The sequence below is a fragment of the Lithobates pipiens genome, unplaced genomic scaffold, assembly GCF_037356315.1.
Source record: "Lithobates pipiens isolate NorthernLeopardFrog02 unplaced genomic scaffold, aLitPip1_a1.2 Scaffold_18, whole genome shotgun sequence".
NCBI classification, from domain to species: domain Eukaryota; kingdom Metazoa; phylum Chordata; class Amphibia; order Anura; family Ranidae; genus Lithobates; species Lithobates pipiens.
Genome location: NW_027507758.1, coordinates 91,389,882 through 91,409,197, shown reverse-complemented (window position 1 = coordinate 91,409,197; position 19,316 = coordinate 91,389,882). Strand labels below are relative to the sequence as shown.

General features: G+C 42.9%; 1 protein-coding gene across 2 annotated transcripts in view; it reads left to right on the top strand.

Annotated features, from left to right (window-relative positions):
• The window catches only part of TASP1 (taspase 1), a 377,732-nt gene that overhangs the window by 80,526 nt on the left and 277,890 nt on the right, over nt 1–19,316 (top strand). For both annotated transcript variants that reach the window (XM_077485912.1, XM_077485913.1), the window contains one exon: nt 18,885–18,964. In XM_077485912.1, the coding sequence (XP_077342038.1) occupies nt 18,885–18,964 (80 nt within the window). The remainder of the gene's footprint in view (nt 1–18,884; nt 18,965–19,316) is intronic.

Sequence of the window (19,316 nt, the reverse complement as noted above, 5' to 3'; positions counted from 1 at the left end):
CTGAATGGCTCATACGTAAACGGGCGGCATTCATTTACATACATTCTGATGTGTGTAAATGGGAAAAGAACACAGCCTTGATTCCTGATCCCCCTCAGTTCTCGGTCTGCTCAGATTATAGAGCATTGATTGTCACCATCGCTCACTGGAGTGCCAAGCTGGAGAGGGGCAGATGCTCTTGGTTCATGCTTCCAGCCACAAGCTGGGAGCTGGAGGCCGCTGTCAATCAGGATGACGTCTGACAGACGGTGACAAAAGTAAATTCACTCCTGTGACCCACAAAAAAGTATTGGTGTGCCCTCTAATTGTGTTCTTATGAATTTATACAGTGTGTCTATGTACATATACAGTAAGGTGAAAAAAAGCATTTGATCCCCTGCTGATTGTGTACATTAGCCCACACACAAAGAAATGATCAGTCTATGATTTTATTGGTAGTTTTTTTTAAAGTGGTTGTAAACCCTTACAAACCATTTTGACCTACAGGTAAGCCTAGATTAAGGCTTACCTGTAGGTCCAAGAAATATCTCCTAAACCTATACGGTTTAGGAGATATTTGCCGAAAGACAGGCACCGCTGTCTACGATGCATGTGCCGTAGACAGCGGCGCGTAGGCACACTGAGCTCGTCGCTGTCAACGGCGATATGCTGCGAGTGGCGGCTCCCGTGCACATGTTCGGGAGTGACGTAATCGTAGCTTCGTCGAATGACAGCGGCAGAGCAGCGAGACCCACCGAGAAGATGGATGATTGTCAGCTCCCGGGGTAAGGCCACTCATTTTCACCCCCTATCCCTAACTCACAATGGAGCACCCAGTCAATAACTCCAATGAAACGCTGTTTGAGTAAGGCTGGCAGCAGATGTAACTGGCTGGCACTGGCAGGTGGCACTGGCAGGAACGTGGAACTGCCAGATGGCACTGGCAGGTGACACTGGTTTGGAACTGGCAGGTGACACTGGTTTGGAACTGGCAGGTGGCACTGGCGATGGCACTTGGCACTGATTGACAGGTGGCACTGGTTTGGAACTGGCAGGTGGCCCTGGTTGGTGATGGCAGGTGGCCCTGGTTGGCAGTGGCACTAGTTGTCACTGGCAGATGGCACTTATTGGCGGTGGCACTGGTTGGTGTTGGCAGGTGGCACTGGTCGGCGGTGGCACTGGCAGGTAGCACTGATTAGCGGTGGCACGTTGCACTGATTGGTAGTGGCAGGTGGCACTGGTTGGCAGTGGCAGGTGGCACTGGTTGCCACTGGCAGGCACGTGGAACTGCCAGATGGCATTGGCAGGTGACAATGGTTTGGCACTGGAGGTGGGACTGGCACGTGGCACTGATTGGCAGGTGGCACTAGTTTGGAAGTGGCAGGTGGCCCTGGTTGGTGGCACTAGTTGTCACTGGCAGATGGCACTGGTTGGTGTTGGCACTGATTAGTGGTGGCACTGGCAGGTGGCACTGATTAGTGGTGGCAGGTGGCACTGGTAGGTGGTGGCAGGTGGCACTGGTTGCAACTGGCAGGTGGCACTGGTTGGCGGTGGTACTGATTGGCGGTGGCACTGGCAGGTGGCACGGATTGACGGTGACACTCGGCACTGGCAGGTGGCACTGGTTGTTACTGACAGGTGGCAATGGTTGGCAGTGGCAGGTGGCACTGTCACTGGCAGGTGGCACTGGTTGGTGGTGGCAGGTGGCACTGGTTGGTGGTTGCAGGTGGTATTGATTGGCGGTGGCACTGGTTGGCAGTAGCAGGTGGAACTGATTGGTGGTGGCACTGGCAGATGGCACTGGCAGGTTTCACACGGAGCACTCGGTTACTGAAATGTAACAGAGGAGCTGTCAGAATTGAGCTTAATGTCGGAATGGGCGGGACCCGGGCCGGGGTGGGCGGGGCCCTGCCCGGTGGGTGGGACTCAGCAGCTATCAAACACCAGCCAATGATTGGGCTGCTTAAGAAAAGGGGCGGGGCCACATACACGTAGCGGCCCGCCCAGATCCCATTGGCTGGTGTCTGATAGCTGCTGGGTCCCGCCCCCACCCCGGCCGGGTCCCGCCCACCCCGACATCAGGCTGAAATCTGACAGCTCCTCCTCTCTCCGTTGCTTGTCAGTTTCACACACTTAGCGCGGCGTCGCTGAGTGTGGAGGAAAGAGGAGGACGGCAGTCAGTGTTAATGCTCTGCATGTCTGGGGCATCAATAGTGAGTGGGCTGGTGGCAGCTTAGGCGCCAGGTTGCGATTTCTGGTCGCATTGGGGACCTGGCGCCTGGGGTTTGTCGAGCCCTGAGTTAATGTGTTATTGTTTCCATCGTTTTCTTTACAGTTACCCCATTCAGCTGTACCGCTGATTTATCTAATCTGATTTATCTGATCTTTCAGGTACACCATTCAGCTGCAGCACTGATATGTAAATCAGTGACTCCAGAGCTGTAGAAGGTGATTTCACCACCACAGTTAAAAAAGACGGTGCATGTATGCCCATCATTAGAAGTGGGTGGATGCAGGGCGGTATTCTAATGGTGGGCATACTCTCCAATCAATCTTTTTTTCGTTCAGCCCACAGGCTGCATGGGAAAAAAAAGAACATTACAATATATGCCTAACAAGGACCAGCAGCGTACTGGTATATTGCTGGACTTCGAGTGGTTATACCAGAATAATGCTTGTAGGTTTAGGTATCATTCTTTTCAGCCAGTGGTTGGCTTTCATGTAAAAGCAATCCTAGTGGCTAATTAGCCGCTAGACGGCTTTTACACGTGCTTTAAAACAATATACAATGTTTGAGGGTTCAAAGTAACTTTCTTGCAAAAAAATTTTTTTTTCCATGGAAACAAAGTGTCAGAAAGGGTTTTGTCTTCAAGTAGTGTGGTGAGTGAGGTGATGGGTGATGTGTGGCATAAGCTTCCAATGTTGAGCATAAAATACCAAGATAGTTCAACCCCCCCCAAATCACTCCATTTTGGAAAGTAGACACCCAAAGCTATTTGCTGAGAAGCATGTTGGGTCCATGGAATAGTTTATATTTTGCCACAAGCTTCACAAAGCTGTCATTAAAGTGGTTGTAAACCCTTACAACCAACTTTGACCTACAGGTAAGCCTAGATTAAGGCTTACCTGTAGGTCCAAGAAATATCTCCAAAACCTACACGGTTTAGGAGATATTTGCCGAAAGACAGGCACCTGCTGTCTATGGTGCATGCGCCGTAGACAGCGGCGCGCAGGCGCACTGAGCGTGCCGCGGTCAACGGCGATATGCCGCGAGTGGCGGCTCCCATGCGCATTGCGCAGGAGTGACGTCATCACGGCTTCGCCGAATGACAGCGGCGGAGCAGTGAGACCCACCGAGAAGATGGATGCGCCAGACTACAGAGGACAGCGGTGCCTTCGCTGGCTCCTGTGTCAGGTAAGTGACACATAATGGACCACTATGCGGTGCATAGTAGTCCATTATGCTTTACCTTTGCAGGGAATGAAAGAGGAAGTAAACCCATTAGGTTTTACTTCTTCTTTAAATGATACATTTCTCACACACGACATGGGTATATGTGGAATTACACCCCTAAATACATTCTGCTTCTTCTCCGGAGTACAGAGATACCACGTGTGGGACGTTTTGGGAACCTAGCAACGTACAGGCCCCCGAAATCTAATCAACGCATTCAGGATTTCTAAGGGCATAAAATGGAGATTTTTACTCTTCACTACCTATCACAATTGTGGAGGCCTTGAAATGTCAAGATGGCACAAAACCCCCCAAATGAGCCCATTTTGGAAAGTAGGCACCCCAGGGTATTTGCTGAGAGACATGGTGAGTATTTTGTGGATCTCATTTGTTTTTGAAAATGAAGAAAGAAAAGGAAAAAAAATGTTTTTAAAATTTTCAAACCTTTGTGACAAAAAGTGAAATCTGCAAAATACTCAACATGCATCTTAGCAAATAGCTTAGGGTGTCTACTTTGCAAAATTGGGGTTTGTCCTATCTTGGCATATCATGGCCTCCGAAACTGTGGGAGATAGTGAAGAGTGAAATCACTATTTTACGCCCTTAGAAACCCTGACGGCGGTGATTGGTTTTCAGGGGGTTCCTGCACGCGGTTAGACTGCCAAAAAGTTCCACACGTGGTATCTCCGTGCTCAGGAGAAGCAGAAGAATGTATTTTGGGGTGTAATTTCACATATGCCTATGGCATGTGTGAGCAATATATCATTGCAGTGACAAATTTTTTTGTAATTTTTCAATCACTTGTGACAAAAAAAATACTCAACGTGCTTTAATTTGGGTACAGCATTGCATTACTATGCAATTACCAGTTAAAGCGACACAGTGCCAGATTTTAAAATGTGGTCTGGTCAGGAAGGAGGAAAAATCTTCTGGGGGCCGAAGTGGTTAAGAGAAAAAAAAAAAAAAAAAAAAAAAAAAAAAAATATATATATATATATATATATATATATATATATATATATATATATATATATATATATATTTTTTTTTTTTTGACAAGAATAGGAAACTTCCAGAAGAGGAAAAAGGGGATTATCGCGGTGCTACAATTATGAGAAATATTAAAAGTTTATACAAAAATGTATTAAATTGTAAAAAAAAAATAAAAAATAAATAAAAGAAAGAGGGTTATACATATACAAAAGCAAAAACAAATATACAATTACATAAAGGGAAAATATCAAAATAATATTGTTCTCTCCAATTTCCAGAAAGCATAACATTTATAATAAATTCGGCCAAGAAGATAATAGCCTTGAAATGCTATCCGATCAGTCCTTCCCTACATGTTTCGCCATAAAAATGGCTTCCTCAGGGGTAGTGGAATATAGATTCAATGAAGAGACAACAATTCTACAATAGAAAGAAAAAAAAAAAACATTTTATGTACATAAAAGCTGCATGAGAATACATATAGGCCAAGACAGGACCCTGGAGAATTCAAGAAAGAAAGGGAGAAGAATTTCACTATTCCTTTGTTATTCATGTGTATGGCTCTCCTGGGCTACCCGTAGCTGTATGGACACCCGAGGGTCCGTTAGGTGGATAGTGGGCCCGCCCTTTTGATTAGCTGCGTGATCGCTCTCTTTTTACATCGAGGCTGGTCTACATTTCCCCACTGATGTTTTTTTTCCACCCTTTCTCCACTACAGCTGAGATTCAGTACTCTTTCTTGTCGTCGCTGTGTTGGCTGTGTGGCTGTCATCAGCCTCAATAGGAAAGACTAGCAGTGGTGCACTGTGGGGCTTGTAGGCGGTTGCGGGATTGAGCGCGTGCCTGGTAGTCACTATATGTCCGCTCCCGCTCGGCGGTGAGGTCCTCACGCTGGGCGGGTGGGGGGGTATAAGTTGGCACTGAATCCAGCATTAGTTTGCCGGGTTCATGGTGGCGCTGCACGTCGGAATGTGTTCATTACAAGGTCAGTACTTGAACTGGGGGGAAGTCTCTCCACCGCTTTTTTCCTCCGTTCGGGCAATAATTTTCTTTTTCTTTTTCCTTTTTGGAAGGTTGCACTATAGAGAATCTGTTCTTTGCTTGGGGGTCATTAACATCAATAGCTGCTTTGCACTGGGATTGCCCTGCAATTTTTGCTTGTCCTCACCTTTCAGTTGAGGTAAGCATTTTGATATATTTAATCCCACATACACTAGGACGTATGCGGTCCCAATCTATTTCAATATAAATCACAAGTCTTGTTTGTTTGTTGCAGTGGTATTCATCAACCCAATTTTGTATTGAGATACGCATCGGGCAGTGTTACCAATCCTTCATTCTCCATCGCAGTTTCTTCAGCGCCTCCTTATTTTAATTGTTTTTGTTTTCCTTATTTGGTATGTTATAATGAAGACCATGTTGGCCTCTATATATAATTAGTGTACAGCATAGTTTCTGGTTTATCTATATTGGGGTACTTTATTTTTTATGTTACCCCATGTGGATTCCGTGAAATTGACACTCTTCTCCTTTTTTTTTAGTTTTTACGATTGCCCTTTGCACCCCCTATAGCTACACTAAGGTGGACCTTGGTTGATTGCTTGTCTACATGATTTGCGCCCCACCCGCCGGTAATGTGGGGTGGCTCCGGGGTAGGTACTCGACCTCACACAAGCGAAGTGAAAATTAAGAGAAAATTTTTTATATTTTTTTCACTTTCTTTCTTGAAATCTCCAGGGTCCTGTCTTGGCCTATATGTATTCTCATACAGCTTTTATGTACATCAATTTTACGTTTTTTCTTTCTATTGTAGAATTGTTGTCTCTTCGTTGAATCTATATATATATATATATATATATATATATATATATATATATATATATATATATATATATATATATTATACAGCACATAAAAAAGTCACTTAGATGTGTTTCCAGCCTGAATATAAGGAGGATTACCTTTCTGTATTCTGTAAACCTGCAGTGTGTGGTTTTGTATTGTAAGTGCATAAGCTACTTTCTCTAGCCTGGGAACATCTTAACCAGCGGCTGATGTGAGAACTGCTAATTGACTATTCTCACTGTTTACGTGGATATTTCTGACATTACTTAATTTCATTTGTCTGTTCAGCTTTAGGCAACAAGAGACCGGAGGTCCAACTTGAAACAAATGATGCTGTTTTAGGCGAGCTCCTCTGTGGGTTGTTTAGCAGCATTTGGCATTCACTTGTGTTTTTTCTTTTTGTAGTGGTGATCAGGGATTTCTTCAAACAGATGACTTTAGTGTTTAGGGATAGCATGCACTGACATTGAGGATATTGGGCTATTAATCCTTGTGAACTGACAGCATATCTTTCTGGAAATGTAAGTTTGGTCTTAAGTTGTTTTGTCTGTTTTTTTTTTTTGTTCTTTTTTTTTTTTTCCTGGTACTGACAGCACTTGACCGATAATATAATGTTACAGTACCTTTAACTTTGATCAACAGTACAATCAAAGACAAAGTATTGGAAGGTCCATGCTATCATTTCATTGCCTCTGATCTATTGCCCAGTTCCTAAGAACTGCTAAAAAAACGCATAAGTGAATAATTTATTTGCAATCAGGAGAATATGCTGAAAAAGTGGTGCGTTGGTTAGTAAGGAGAATTTTATTAATTTTTTTTGTATAAATAAAACCATCCTTGTAGACTTTTGTAATTCAGAACTGCGTTATGGCCAGTGAAAACTTGTTTGGTTTTCAGAAAAAACGGTTTGATATTTAATATTTGTTGAATGGAACCAAGAGTATGTAGATTCCAAAGCATAACAAACAATCTACATCTTCACATGCTCATGTTCCCACCATTTTAGAAGTCCAGCTTTATGAATAATGGATCATCTGGTTACAGATGAAACGTGACTATTCTCAATAAATTTTTACATTTTCATATATCTTTCGTCATTTCTGTAACTCTGCACAACATTAGTGGGCCCATTAGCTGGAAGAATGTCAGTTTCTGCTCCTAAAGTAAATCTGCGACGTCTCAATAGTTTAGGTGTTTTAGTTTAATCTAGGCTTTGTGAAATACAGGCAGTCCCGGGTTACAAACAAGATGGCTTCTTTAGTTTTGTTCTTAAGTTGAATTTGTATGTAGGTTGGAACAGGTAAATTTTTTAAGAGTACAGGCAGTCCCCGAATTACGAATGAGCTAGGGACTGTAGGTTTGTTCTTAAGTCAAATTTGTTCGTAAGTCGGAACATCTTTTTTTTTTTTTGGTAACACCAGCCAAGCTGGCTGTGCAATGTGGGGTGTTCCAGGCGCTTCTTGGCATACAGTCCTGTATGTGGGAAGTGCAGTACATGTAGTACTGCAGTGTGGGATGTGTCCCGTTCTGCAAGATGTCTACTCTGTGATTTCCAGGACCAGTGTGGAGGGCAAGCTGCCGGCAGTGACATCACGCCACCGTCGTTCGCAACTCAGATGGTCGTAATTCTGGGACTGCCTGTAACTCCAGTAAAAAAATATATATTTTTACCTTCTTTTTTTTTTTTTTGATTGGAAAGCATCGGGAAGGATAATCACCCCTGTAATGTTTGTTTGCTGTCTGTGCCCCTGTTCAGAAGATTTTACCTCACTTTTTGTCCCTGTGACAATTGGATTTTGAAAATTTTGGTTCGTCGTGGAAACAAGGATTGGTGATAAAGCTTCAGTGGAGACACCTTTTTCCTATGATAGCTAGAGAGGTTGCTCACATCCATCGGTGGGCAGAGCGACGCATGCCTGCTCTGACGGCCATATACATCCCAGGAGTAGAAAACTGGCAGGTGGACTATCTAAATCGCCAGATGTTGGACCCAGGAGAATGGTCATTGCATCCAAAGGTGTTCAGGCTTCTTGGCCTGTGGTGGGGCACACCAGATGTGGATCTTCTGGCCCCTCGACTCAATTGGAATGTGTGGAGGTTCATGTCCAGGACAAGAGATCCTTGGGCGGACGCGACAGATGCGTTGGTGGCTCCATGGGAACAGGGGAGCAGTACCAGCTGATTTACGCCTTCCCTCTGCTCAAACTGTTACGTCTGCTCCGCAGAGTGGTGGCCAAGGGGATTCCAGTAATACTGATTGACCTAGGTTGACCTCGGCGTCCTTGGTACCTGGCGCCTGGTGACGGATGCTACTTGGCGGTTGCCGATGCGTGGACACCTCCTTTCGCAAGGTCCGATACTCCATCCTGCTTTACTGTCGCTGGTTTTAACGGCATGGCTGTTGAAAGCCAGGTTCTAAGGTACCGAGGTCTGTTGGACTCTGTAATCTCTACTATGCTGAGAGCACAAAAATATTCTTCTCTGAAGATATACCATCGTATGTGGAAGGCTTATATCTCCATGTGTGAGGAAATAGGGCGGCATCCACGCACCTATTTCCAGGATCCTGCTGTTCTTACAGCGAGGAGTGGACCAGAAGCTGACCTTGAGCACCATCAAGGGACAGATGTCAGCCTTGCCTGTTTTTTTTTTCCCACGACCCCTGGCGTCTCACTCAGTGAGCACCTTTGTGCAAGGGGTGCGACCACCCATACCTCCGTGGGATCTTAACCTGGTGCTATCGCCTCTGCAGAACCTGCCGTTTGAGAACATCAGGGAAATTCCATTGTTGACCTTTTCTCAGAAAGTGGTCTTCCTAGTGGCTAATACATCTGCCAGGAGGGTTTCTGAGCAGGCGACCTTGTCCTGCAAGTCGCCCTAACTGGCTTTCCACAAAGATAAGGTGGTGTTGCATCCGCAAACTTTTTTTTCTGGCGAAGGTGGTTTTGGCCTTCCATCTCAATGAAGACATTGCGTTACCATCTCTGTGTCCTAAGCTGACACATCCTAAGGAGGTGGCCCTCCATTTACTGGATGTGGTCCAGGCCCTAAGGGTATATTTGTCTGCCACGGCTCTCTTCTGGAAGTCGGATTCTCTGTTCGTTTCGGTAGCTGGTCCGACAAAAGGGCTGGCGGTCTCGTCTACCACCTTTTTCAGGTGGATCAGACAGATCGTGTTCCAGGTTTACGCCCTGAAGGGGCAGGTGCCCCCCTTTCCTGTCACGGCCCATTCCACCAGGGCATTTGGGACCTCTTGGGCTTTCCGACATCAAGCGTCTGTGTCTCAGGTGTGTAACGTAGTCCTTTCACACTTTTACTTTCCACCCCCCCCCCCCCCCCCACTATTTGCTAGTGTTAAGTGATGGATCCCTTCTTCTGTTGGAGAATTTATATTTTTTAATTCTTTTTTCCAGTTTCCTTTCCCTCTTTGACTGACACTTCTATCAGGATCTGACTGCCTATTGTGTTAAAGATCACTATAAGTTTCTGGATCAGATATCCTCAGTGTATGTCGTGGGAACCACACTCAGACCCCATGGCAGCTGGGCTGGCCTGAAATAATTGCTTTGGGCAATAAATCCTGTATTTGATGCTGACTTTGGCATAAGATGCAACTATTAAGTTAGTCGCAGGGTGCTATACAAGTCCAAGGCAGTGGTCTATTCCACCCAGACCCTAAATACACTTTTGGGGGTATGCTCACTGTGAGAGGCGAAGCCTGGGCCTTCAACTGCACTTGCAGAGCGTGCGCGCATTGGAAAAAAAGAATTCCACTGTAAGTTTTGAGGAAACTCCAAATTCCTCTCAGGTTGAAAACTGTTCTCTTGTCCTAGAGCACTGACACCTCTCCAAGCCCCTTAATTTCAGCCCCCTCGCAGATGCCAACATACATCTTGTCTGACTAAAGTGAAATTCTGTGCCAAAGGCTATTGCCACTTCTAGAAATGACAAGTGCCACCAACTGTAAACATTATTATTCCCTCCCCTCTGCTCCGATTTATGCATTACAACTTGAATTGCACTTTTACAGAAGACAAAAAAACAGTGCTGTTCAGGGCTTAGTGTATAGAACTGCCAACATCCCAAAAAACAGTATATGAATAATGCACAGAAGTGCAGCAGGATATAACCCCCTTGGACTTTTTAGACAGAAATCAGAAACCTAAATACATTTAAAAGGCAGCAGCTCCACTTTTATTGGTCTTAGTTTAAAATAGAATATGAGGAGAGGCTAGCTATGCCCAAAGATGGTGAACATTGCTAACATGCATGTAAATCATGGTGAACATACATAGAACTTAATCCGTATGAAAACAAGTACTTAAAGATAAGAGTGAACCCCGAGTACTGCCAAAGAAGAACTGTGGTCAGTCCATATGAGTTGCTACAATGTGTCCCAACATGTTTCGGAATAATAATCTTTCTTCAGAGGAGATTTGAGTACTCAATCCTTTCTAAAATGTAGAAATATACATCAATTAATATAATGCCAATATATACATATATTCATGTCTATGTAACAGTATATCAGGTATGGACCAGTACAGTGGTGTGAAAAAGTGTTTGCCCCCTTCCTCATTTCCTGTTCCTTTGCATGTTTGTCACACTTAAGTGTTTCGGAACATCAAACCAATTTAAACAATAGTCAAGGACAACACAAGTAAACACAAAATGCAATTTGTAAATGAAGGTGTTTATTATTAAAGGTGAAAAAAAATCCAAACCATCATGGCCCTGTGTGAAAAAGTGATTGCCCCCTAAACCTAATAACTGGTTGGGCCACCCTCAGCAGCAACAACTGCAACCAAGCGTTTGCGATAACGTGCAATGAGGCTTTTACAGCGTCCTGGAGGAATTTTGGCCCACTCATCTTTGCAGAATTGTCCTAATTCAGTTACATTAGAGGGTTTTCGAGCATGAACGGCCTTTTTAAGGTCATACCACAACATCTCAGTAGGATTCAGGTCAGGACTTTGGCTAGGCCACTCCAAAGTCTTCATTTTGTTTTTCTTCAGCCATTCGGTGGTGGACTTGCTGGTGTGTTTAGGATCATTGTCCTGCTGCAGAACCCAAGTTCGTTTCAGCTTGAGTACACGAACAGATGGTCGGACATTCTCCTTCAGGATCTCTTGGTAGACAGCAGAATTCATAGTTCCTTTTATCACGGCAAGTCTTCCAGGTCCTGAAGCAGCAAAACAGCCCCAGACCATCACACTACCACCACCATATTTTACTGTTGGTATAATGTTCTTTTTATGAAATGCAGTGTTCCTTCTACGCCAGATATACTTGGACACACACCTTCCAAAGAGTTCCACTTTTGTCTCATCGGTCCACAGAATGTTGTCCCAAAAGTCTTGGGGATCATCAAGATGTGTTGTGGAGAAATTGAGACGAGCTTTGATGTTCTTTTTGCTCAGCAGTGGTTTTCTCCTTGGAACTCTGCCATGCAGGCCATTTTTGCCCAGTCTTTTCCTGATGGTGGAGGCATGAACGCTGACCTTAACTGAGGCAAGTGAGGCCTGCAGTTCCTTGGACGTTGTTGTGGGGTCTTTTGTGACCTCTTGGATGAGTCGTCGCTGCGCTCTTGGGGTAATTTTGGGCGGCCGGCCACTCCTGGGAAGGTTCACCACTGTTCCATGTCTTCGCCATTTGTGGATAATGGCTCTCACTGTGGTTCGCTGGATTCCCAAAGCTTTGGAAATGGCTTTATAACCCTTTCCAGACTGATAGATCTCAATTACTTTCTTTCTCAATTGTTCCTGAATTTCTTTGGGTCTCGGCATGATGTGTAGCTTTTAAGGATCTTCTGGTGGACCTTACTGTGTCAAGCAGCTCCTATTTAAGTGATGCCTTGATTGTGAACAGGTGTGGCAATAATCAGGCCTGGGTGTGGCTAGAGAAATTGAACTCAGGTGTGGACAACCACAGTTAGGCTGGGTTCACACCGCTGCGGGGGGAGAACCGGATGTGATTCGCACAGCAAATCACATCCGATCTCCGTAGCGCTGCGAGTTCAGCCATACAGATAGTATGGCTGAACTCGCAGCGGTCCCGCAGCAAACTCGCACGGGACCCTTTTTTGGGTCCGCAACGGAATCGGATCGCATGGGGGTTCACACCATGCGATCCGATTCCTGTGCGAGTCGGCAGATCGCACTGCGATATGCCGACGGATCTGGGGGTGTCATTAACATAACATTGACACCCCCAGCCGTCCGCATAGGGCAGTGTGAACTGCCGGCGGGAGGTATGCGATGCGGGAAAACGCCGCGGATTCGCGGCGTTCCCGCATCGCAGCAATGTGAACCTAGCCTTATAGTATGTTTTAACAAGGGGGGCAATCACTTTTTCACACAGGGCCATGATGGTTTGGATTTTTTTTTCACCTTTAATAATAAACACCTTTATTTACAAATTGCATTTTGTGTTTACTTGTGTTGTCCTTGACTATTGTTTAAATTGGTTTGATGTTCCGAAACACTTAAGTGTGACAAACATGCAAAGGAACAGGAAATGAGGAAGGGGCAAACACTTTTTCACACCACTGTATTTAGGCTGTTGTGGATACTTATAAAAATCAAACATGTAATGAGTGAACAAACACAAAACCATAAAAATAGCATTAGTAGATCCTCAATAGATGGAGCTGACAGGTGCACCTCACACCCAGGGATAGGCAAGCGAGCAACAGGCTAGACCACCATGCAACCACAAGGATCACCCAATCCTGAACCGTCAGCACAAGAAATGTAGATGAGGGTGTCTAAAATGGATTTAATATAATGTATATGAGTTCAATAACAGAGTCACGATGCAAGGAATAAAAGGCATTAGTAATCTAGCCATGCAGGGAAAGTCATAGTGTCATAGTGTCATGGTGTGCATGCACTTTTCTGTGGTGCTATTTTATTAGATCATTACCATATGAAAATTCAAACTCTCAAGCCTAATTCTTTGAATCATATGCCCAAATGTTGATTCTCATACTTCCTCCTCTGGCTCCTCCCTCAACCTCATACTGTCATGGGTACCTGGATATATTCCTGATATTATCAATAACCTTCCCCTTCAACACAGCATTTCAATGTCTGGAACATATTCCCATTGGCCCCTCTCTGTTGCCCTCCATGAGAATTGATCTCAGGTCATGCTAGTGGACACTTTTGAGACAGCACCTGCCTAGTAGTTTCCACTCAGATTCAATGGAACTGCTCTCCGCATTTTAAAAAACCTGGTTATTTCTACCGGTTGACTCCATTTGGCTGTTTAGTACTGGAAAGGTCACATTGTCCCTGTTCTCAGTACTTCAGTTATGCTTTTGTTGCACTCTCCACAATCAATGTGTAGATAGCCTGGCACTTGCCTTTCTTGCTCACTTCCCAGTTATATGGCTGCTTTACAGATCTTTGTCCCGATATCTTTCAGCATCTGAACTTTACTCATATTTACCAGTTAGGCACATTCCAAATGTTTTATAGGGCATCCCTCTTTTTTTTTTTGGTATGTAGATCTCTTCCCCTATAATCTGCAATTTATCATGTGTGGTAGTTCTCACTTAGTGTAATGATGGGAAACCACATACCAAAACTGGGTCCCAATCCTAATCCTACAGCATCTTCTGTTTGGAATTTTCAGATGCCTAGCTCTTGGTACCCTGCAGGTCTTAGTTCAGCCTTGTAAATTCTCTTCCTAACGCCTTGACTTTTGTACTCCCTTTGCCCTCTTTTGAAAGAAAATGCTCCTCTTCATTGCCTGCTGTGACCTTCTTTGCTTCCTCTGGGTCTTCTTTAGGTTCTTGCCAATGCAGACCCCTCCCCTTGTGTTCAATGGCTCTACTCCCTTAAAAGTCTCTTTGTAACAAAGTCCTCTTCTCTCCATTGCCCTTGGCAGCTGTAGTTCTGCCTTGGCTCCTCCTATTTGTCTTTTGGTTGCCCCCTCTTTTTTTTCATTTTCTAAGTGGGGGACAAGTATTCTGGAAGCCAGTTCTTGCTTCCCTGTTGCTCTTCTTATGCCACCTTTGGTAATTTCACTCTCCCTCCCATATCCTACCTTCAAGGCTTGTCAAACAATTTTCTATTCACCTTATGGTGGGTAGTATTGTTAGGGCTGTCAACTGTGGCTACCTGGCCTGTCTTCCCTTGGACACTTACCCATCTCACAAGGCATTACCTCTATAGTGTTACTCCCTCAAATTTCCATCAATTTCCACCTGGCTGGGTAGTTATTTTTGCCTTTTTTTTTCTAAGGCTTCTGCACTCGGGGAATAGTTCCCTTATTCCCTACCTGAGCTTTTTAGTATGTTTTACCTCCCACAAACCAAAGCCTCTGACCTCAGAATAGTTAGCAACAAGTTCCTGGAACTACCATACCTCTATTTTCTCTTGGCAGCCATGACTCTTCACATTTCTATTTTAAACTGGTCAACTGGTTGGAGATATACTCTTTATTCTCTGCTAATTTTATATGTTACTTTTAGAAATTCTAAGCAGCTGTATTAGAACTAATAGTTTTAGAAAGGTTTGGGTCGCTTATAAATGCAACCGGAAAGCTTTCTGACTAGACACCCTAATCAAGCCCTTAACCAGTATGTTTGTTTTTTTGTTTTTTTTTTGTAAACATGTCTTTTAGTGAAAAAGTATACTCCAGCTGCTTTGTGAAGGAAAATGCTGGTCTGTGCTCCACAAATAAAGCAATCAGAACTTTTCCAGTGTACTTCAACACTACTTATTGGTAGGAATGGGGTCTTCAGTCAAAATGCATATTTAAATGGACTTTGTGGAGAAGAGCCTACCTTCTGAATAGTGCTAGTTTTCATCCTGACATGCATCTTGTGTATAATTACAGGTTAGCTATACCAAGGATTTGAATATTTCCCCTGTTGTTCTCAGAAGGATGGTAACACAGCAGGGGCTTGTTCCACGAGTGGTTGAAGGTTTAACCCCGAAGCCCTATGAAAAGCTTGAAGAAGCTGCCTGAAATTTTATTTTTTATGAATATCCGATTACAGTGAATCCATTAGGCCTTCTGCTTTTAGCATAGTAGTAACAGCAGTATTTCCTGGATAGCATTGTCAGTTCACTGGTTGATTTTACTTGTTTCCTGAGCTTCTTTGAGACTTACCTATGTATCCCCTTAGCAAGTAAAGCAGAAAAAAATGCATGTCAGCACATTTTGTCTAAAAAAGCAGCATGTTCCTAAAAGCTCCAGTACCTCAGGCTTTATTTTTCATCACTATCCGTATATGCCAAAAGGGATAAGATGCCAGCTCAGGATTACTGTGCCAGCAGCATGACAGACCTCTGTTGTCAGCAATCAATGAGGCCTAATGTCCCGGTTCTCTTCATGTTTTACAGATAATATATCTTTTTTTTTTTTTTTAAGACTTTTTGGTATGTGCAGTTAATGTTCAAGGGTTTGAATGCCAGTAAACACAGCTGTGGGATGTTAGGCATCCTCTTTAGTTTGCTTTAGGAAATTCTGTCTGAGTAAATTTACGGAAAACCGTGTTAAATACCAGTAGTAATAAATCATCACTAAATATGATTCGGAGTTTTATTTTTACACTCCATCGGGTCATGTCTGGCACTGAAGGTTTTGGACAGAGATGGTCTATTTCTGCACGATCCTGTAGGAGTGCCAGTTACCCGTAGCCGAATTTCTGTGTACTGGGTCTAATTTCTAAATTAAATTTTAATAGATCTCTACAGAACCTCATTCACAAGACCCTTTTCCAGTTGTGGAAAATTATTGCCAACAAATGCCTACACTTAATAATCCTGGTTTAAAGCTGAATGAGTGTTAGAGGTTTTTTTTGTTTTCTAAAAAAAAATTAAAAAATCTAACTATAATTCCTTATTGTCTACCTAAAGCAGTCACCAGATTTTTCAAAGACGGGAATTATAATTTCAGATTATAAAAGGTGGAAAAACTAGTGCAGTTGTAACCCATGTATAACAAAGACACTTTGATGTTAAAGATGTTGAAAGTTCTGTTAGGGTAGATATAACTAAAGAGCAGTAGAAGAGACAAAATACCTACCATACCTTCTATGCTGGTCACTAAAAGCATGTTGGTAAAAGCCTAGGCATTTGGTTACTTCATCTCTGCTGAAGAGGAAAATCTATTTTTCTGGAATCTAAAGCTGGCCATGCGCTGACTAACAGCTTTCACATGTACACAAACATGGTGGATAGAGGGTTTCCCCCACCCAATTGGCTGCAAGTGCCAATAAAGAATATTTTCAAACATGTCCCTTCATCAGGAAGTCTATCCAACTATTGAGGGGCAAAAGTCACACGCTCATCAAAATTTGTCTGGTTCTTTCTAAACCAGCCAAATTCTGATATGTGCATGGTCAGCTTAATTCTCCGTGAACTAATGGGTAGGCTTTAGGTCTATGGCCTGCACAGGAGGGAGCCTAGAGCTTTCTTTAGCAAAGATGTTTCTGACTTTTTTTACTGCTTTTGTTCATCAACATTTAAGTAAAACTCTGTATTGTGTGCATTCACTTCACCGTTCAACTAGCTGCAAATGTCAAAGGGGATTGGTGGGTGCGTGTAACAAGCACCTCATCCTAAACGAATCCTGTATAACTCAATTTTGCAAGTGCATGGACTTTCTGCGATGCACAAAGAACTGCTAACCAAAATTTGTTAAAAAGAATCTCAAAATCTTTATTGATAGAAGACAGAATAAAATCATATTATATGTTAAAAAGCCTTCCTCTGTATAGCTTTACCAGGACATGATTGTCCAATTCCCTCAAATAAGCAAAATCACCATGGTATCCAAAGTACAAAGTGCAAAATCCAATTAATAAAAATAGCATCTTTTGTGCCTCTAGCCAAATTTTTTAAACTTTAACCATAGGATATTCAATGAAATTATTGCTTTTCTCTATACAATTTGCAGACAATTAACTGCTTCTTCAGGAAAGATGGAGAGTCCTGATATATCTGATTCAAAGCTATACAGGAAGTTTTTTTTTATGCATATAATATGACTTTATTGCGTCTTCAATAAAGATTTTTTTTTATTTATTTTTTTTTAAATGCACAGCTGAAAGTCCACAAGTTTGCAAAACTGAGGTATATAAACTTTTTACAGCTGTCAGTGTCATATGTCATTGTCTTAATACGGGACCTAGTGGACACCAACCTGCAAACCGCATTCTCCTATTGATGGCGTGCAAGGATTCCTCTTCTTTTCAGCCACTGTCAGTTTTGAAATCAGTACGGCTGTGTGGGACTCCACCTGCAACAGCTGTGTCATATATGCAGAGATTTATCCCATCTGCCATTTGTGTGGGCAGAAAGTTGGAGGAAGAGTCTGCAGGAGCTTGGTATTGCACTTGTGATACACTGATTGTGGGTGCAATACTTTGCAGGCTCCTGTGAAACAAATGTGCAGTTTCCTCCAAAAATATGTGCATTTTATTTATTATTATTTTTTTAAGGTGAACTTTGCCTTTAAAACTCCAGGCTAGTGGAAAAAATGTTACCATTTGCTCCACCAAAATCTGAAAAATACTCTGCAGGTGCCTGAGGGCTTGTTCATATATGTGTTGATTATGAAGAATTAAGTAATCTTATCTATTATGCTTGTCTAATGCCCATGAAAGTGTTTTTTTCTAGTGAAAAGTGCTTAAAGGGGTCGTGATGTATAGGAAATGGTCCAGTTTGATATGTGGTTAGGTTGTGGTAGTTTTGTGAATTCCCTGTGAGATAGATTCCTATGCTTTGATCTCTTGATTCTTGGCTTGGTCCAGCTGAATTTTGTTGACCCAAAAAGCTCTGTCACTGCCAGTAATGCTCAACGCCTCTGCTTCTCCCTGATGCTGTAAATATTATTGGCTGGTTGATGCTTTTGCCTGCACACGGAAGCAAATGGCTTTATCACGCGTCTGCTCTGTACAAACAAGAAGTGTCTGAAGCTGCTCTGTCCTAGTTGTCTATTATTTCCCAGTGCATTGTGAGATAGCTGAGTGCTGGTAGAGAGGCAGCGGAGGTTCTTCTAACACTTTATAAGTGATCCACTAACCTGCTATAGGTGCGGTTAATATGCAGCACTAATGAAATTAAAGGTGGCTGGTAAGTGTCTATGCCTCATGAGAGCAGCAGGCCGTTTAATTTCTAACACTACACAACGCTACCACTCCTATGTGTTACTGCACTGTGTAATGCCTATTGTAGTATTCTTGACAGGCATTGAAGGGCGGTTTTAAGGTATTATGAATGCTGCTTAAACACAGGATATTGATGCATGTGTGAACGAGCTTTGAGTAGCTTTTAGCTGGTTGTTTTGTAGTTTTACTATACATGATCTTGTGAATATGCAGGCTAGGAGTCCTGCGTTCTTGGCTCCACCCATCTGAAAACATTGCTTAAAACTTAATAGACAATTGTTGTAATTATGATACCCAAAGCTGCATTATTAGAAATCTACATGCCCGTGCTCCCTCAAAATCAAATTCCATTGGGCTCCTCATTGAAGTTAGTAGTCCAGAATGGGAGGATAATGTACTGTCATTTACAGGCTAGGTGAATGCTTAACTGATTCCAGCAATGGACAGAGGGCACCAGTAATGTCTAATGTTTTGTTTTTGTTACAGTTTTTTAGTTGGAGATGGTGCTTTCAAGTGGTCTGTTGATCATGGGATTCCAACATGTCCTAGAGATATAATGGCTACAAGTGAGTACAGCTTTTGTGATTTTACCATTGTATTGCATGAATTGTAGCAAAGGTAGGCACTGTCCTTGTTCTAATTTTTTAAGGGTTTAGTTTATTTTGGAAATTATGTATTTTTTAAATGCATTATGTTATAGCAATCATGTGAAGATTAGCTTGGTGTCTGAATGTGGTGTCATATATAGTGATATCCCGAGGGCCTAAATGTGTGGTGTTTTTTTTTTTTTTTTTTTAACAGAAAAGTTTATTTATCAAAGAGTAAAAATTTAAAATGAAAACATTATACAGAACTGTAAGGCACACAGTCCATCAACACAATACTTCCTACAGGCAGACTATAGTTAAGGCATATATC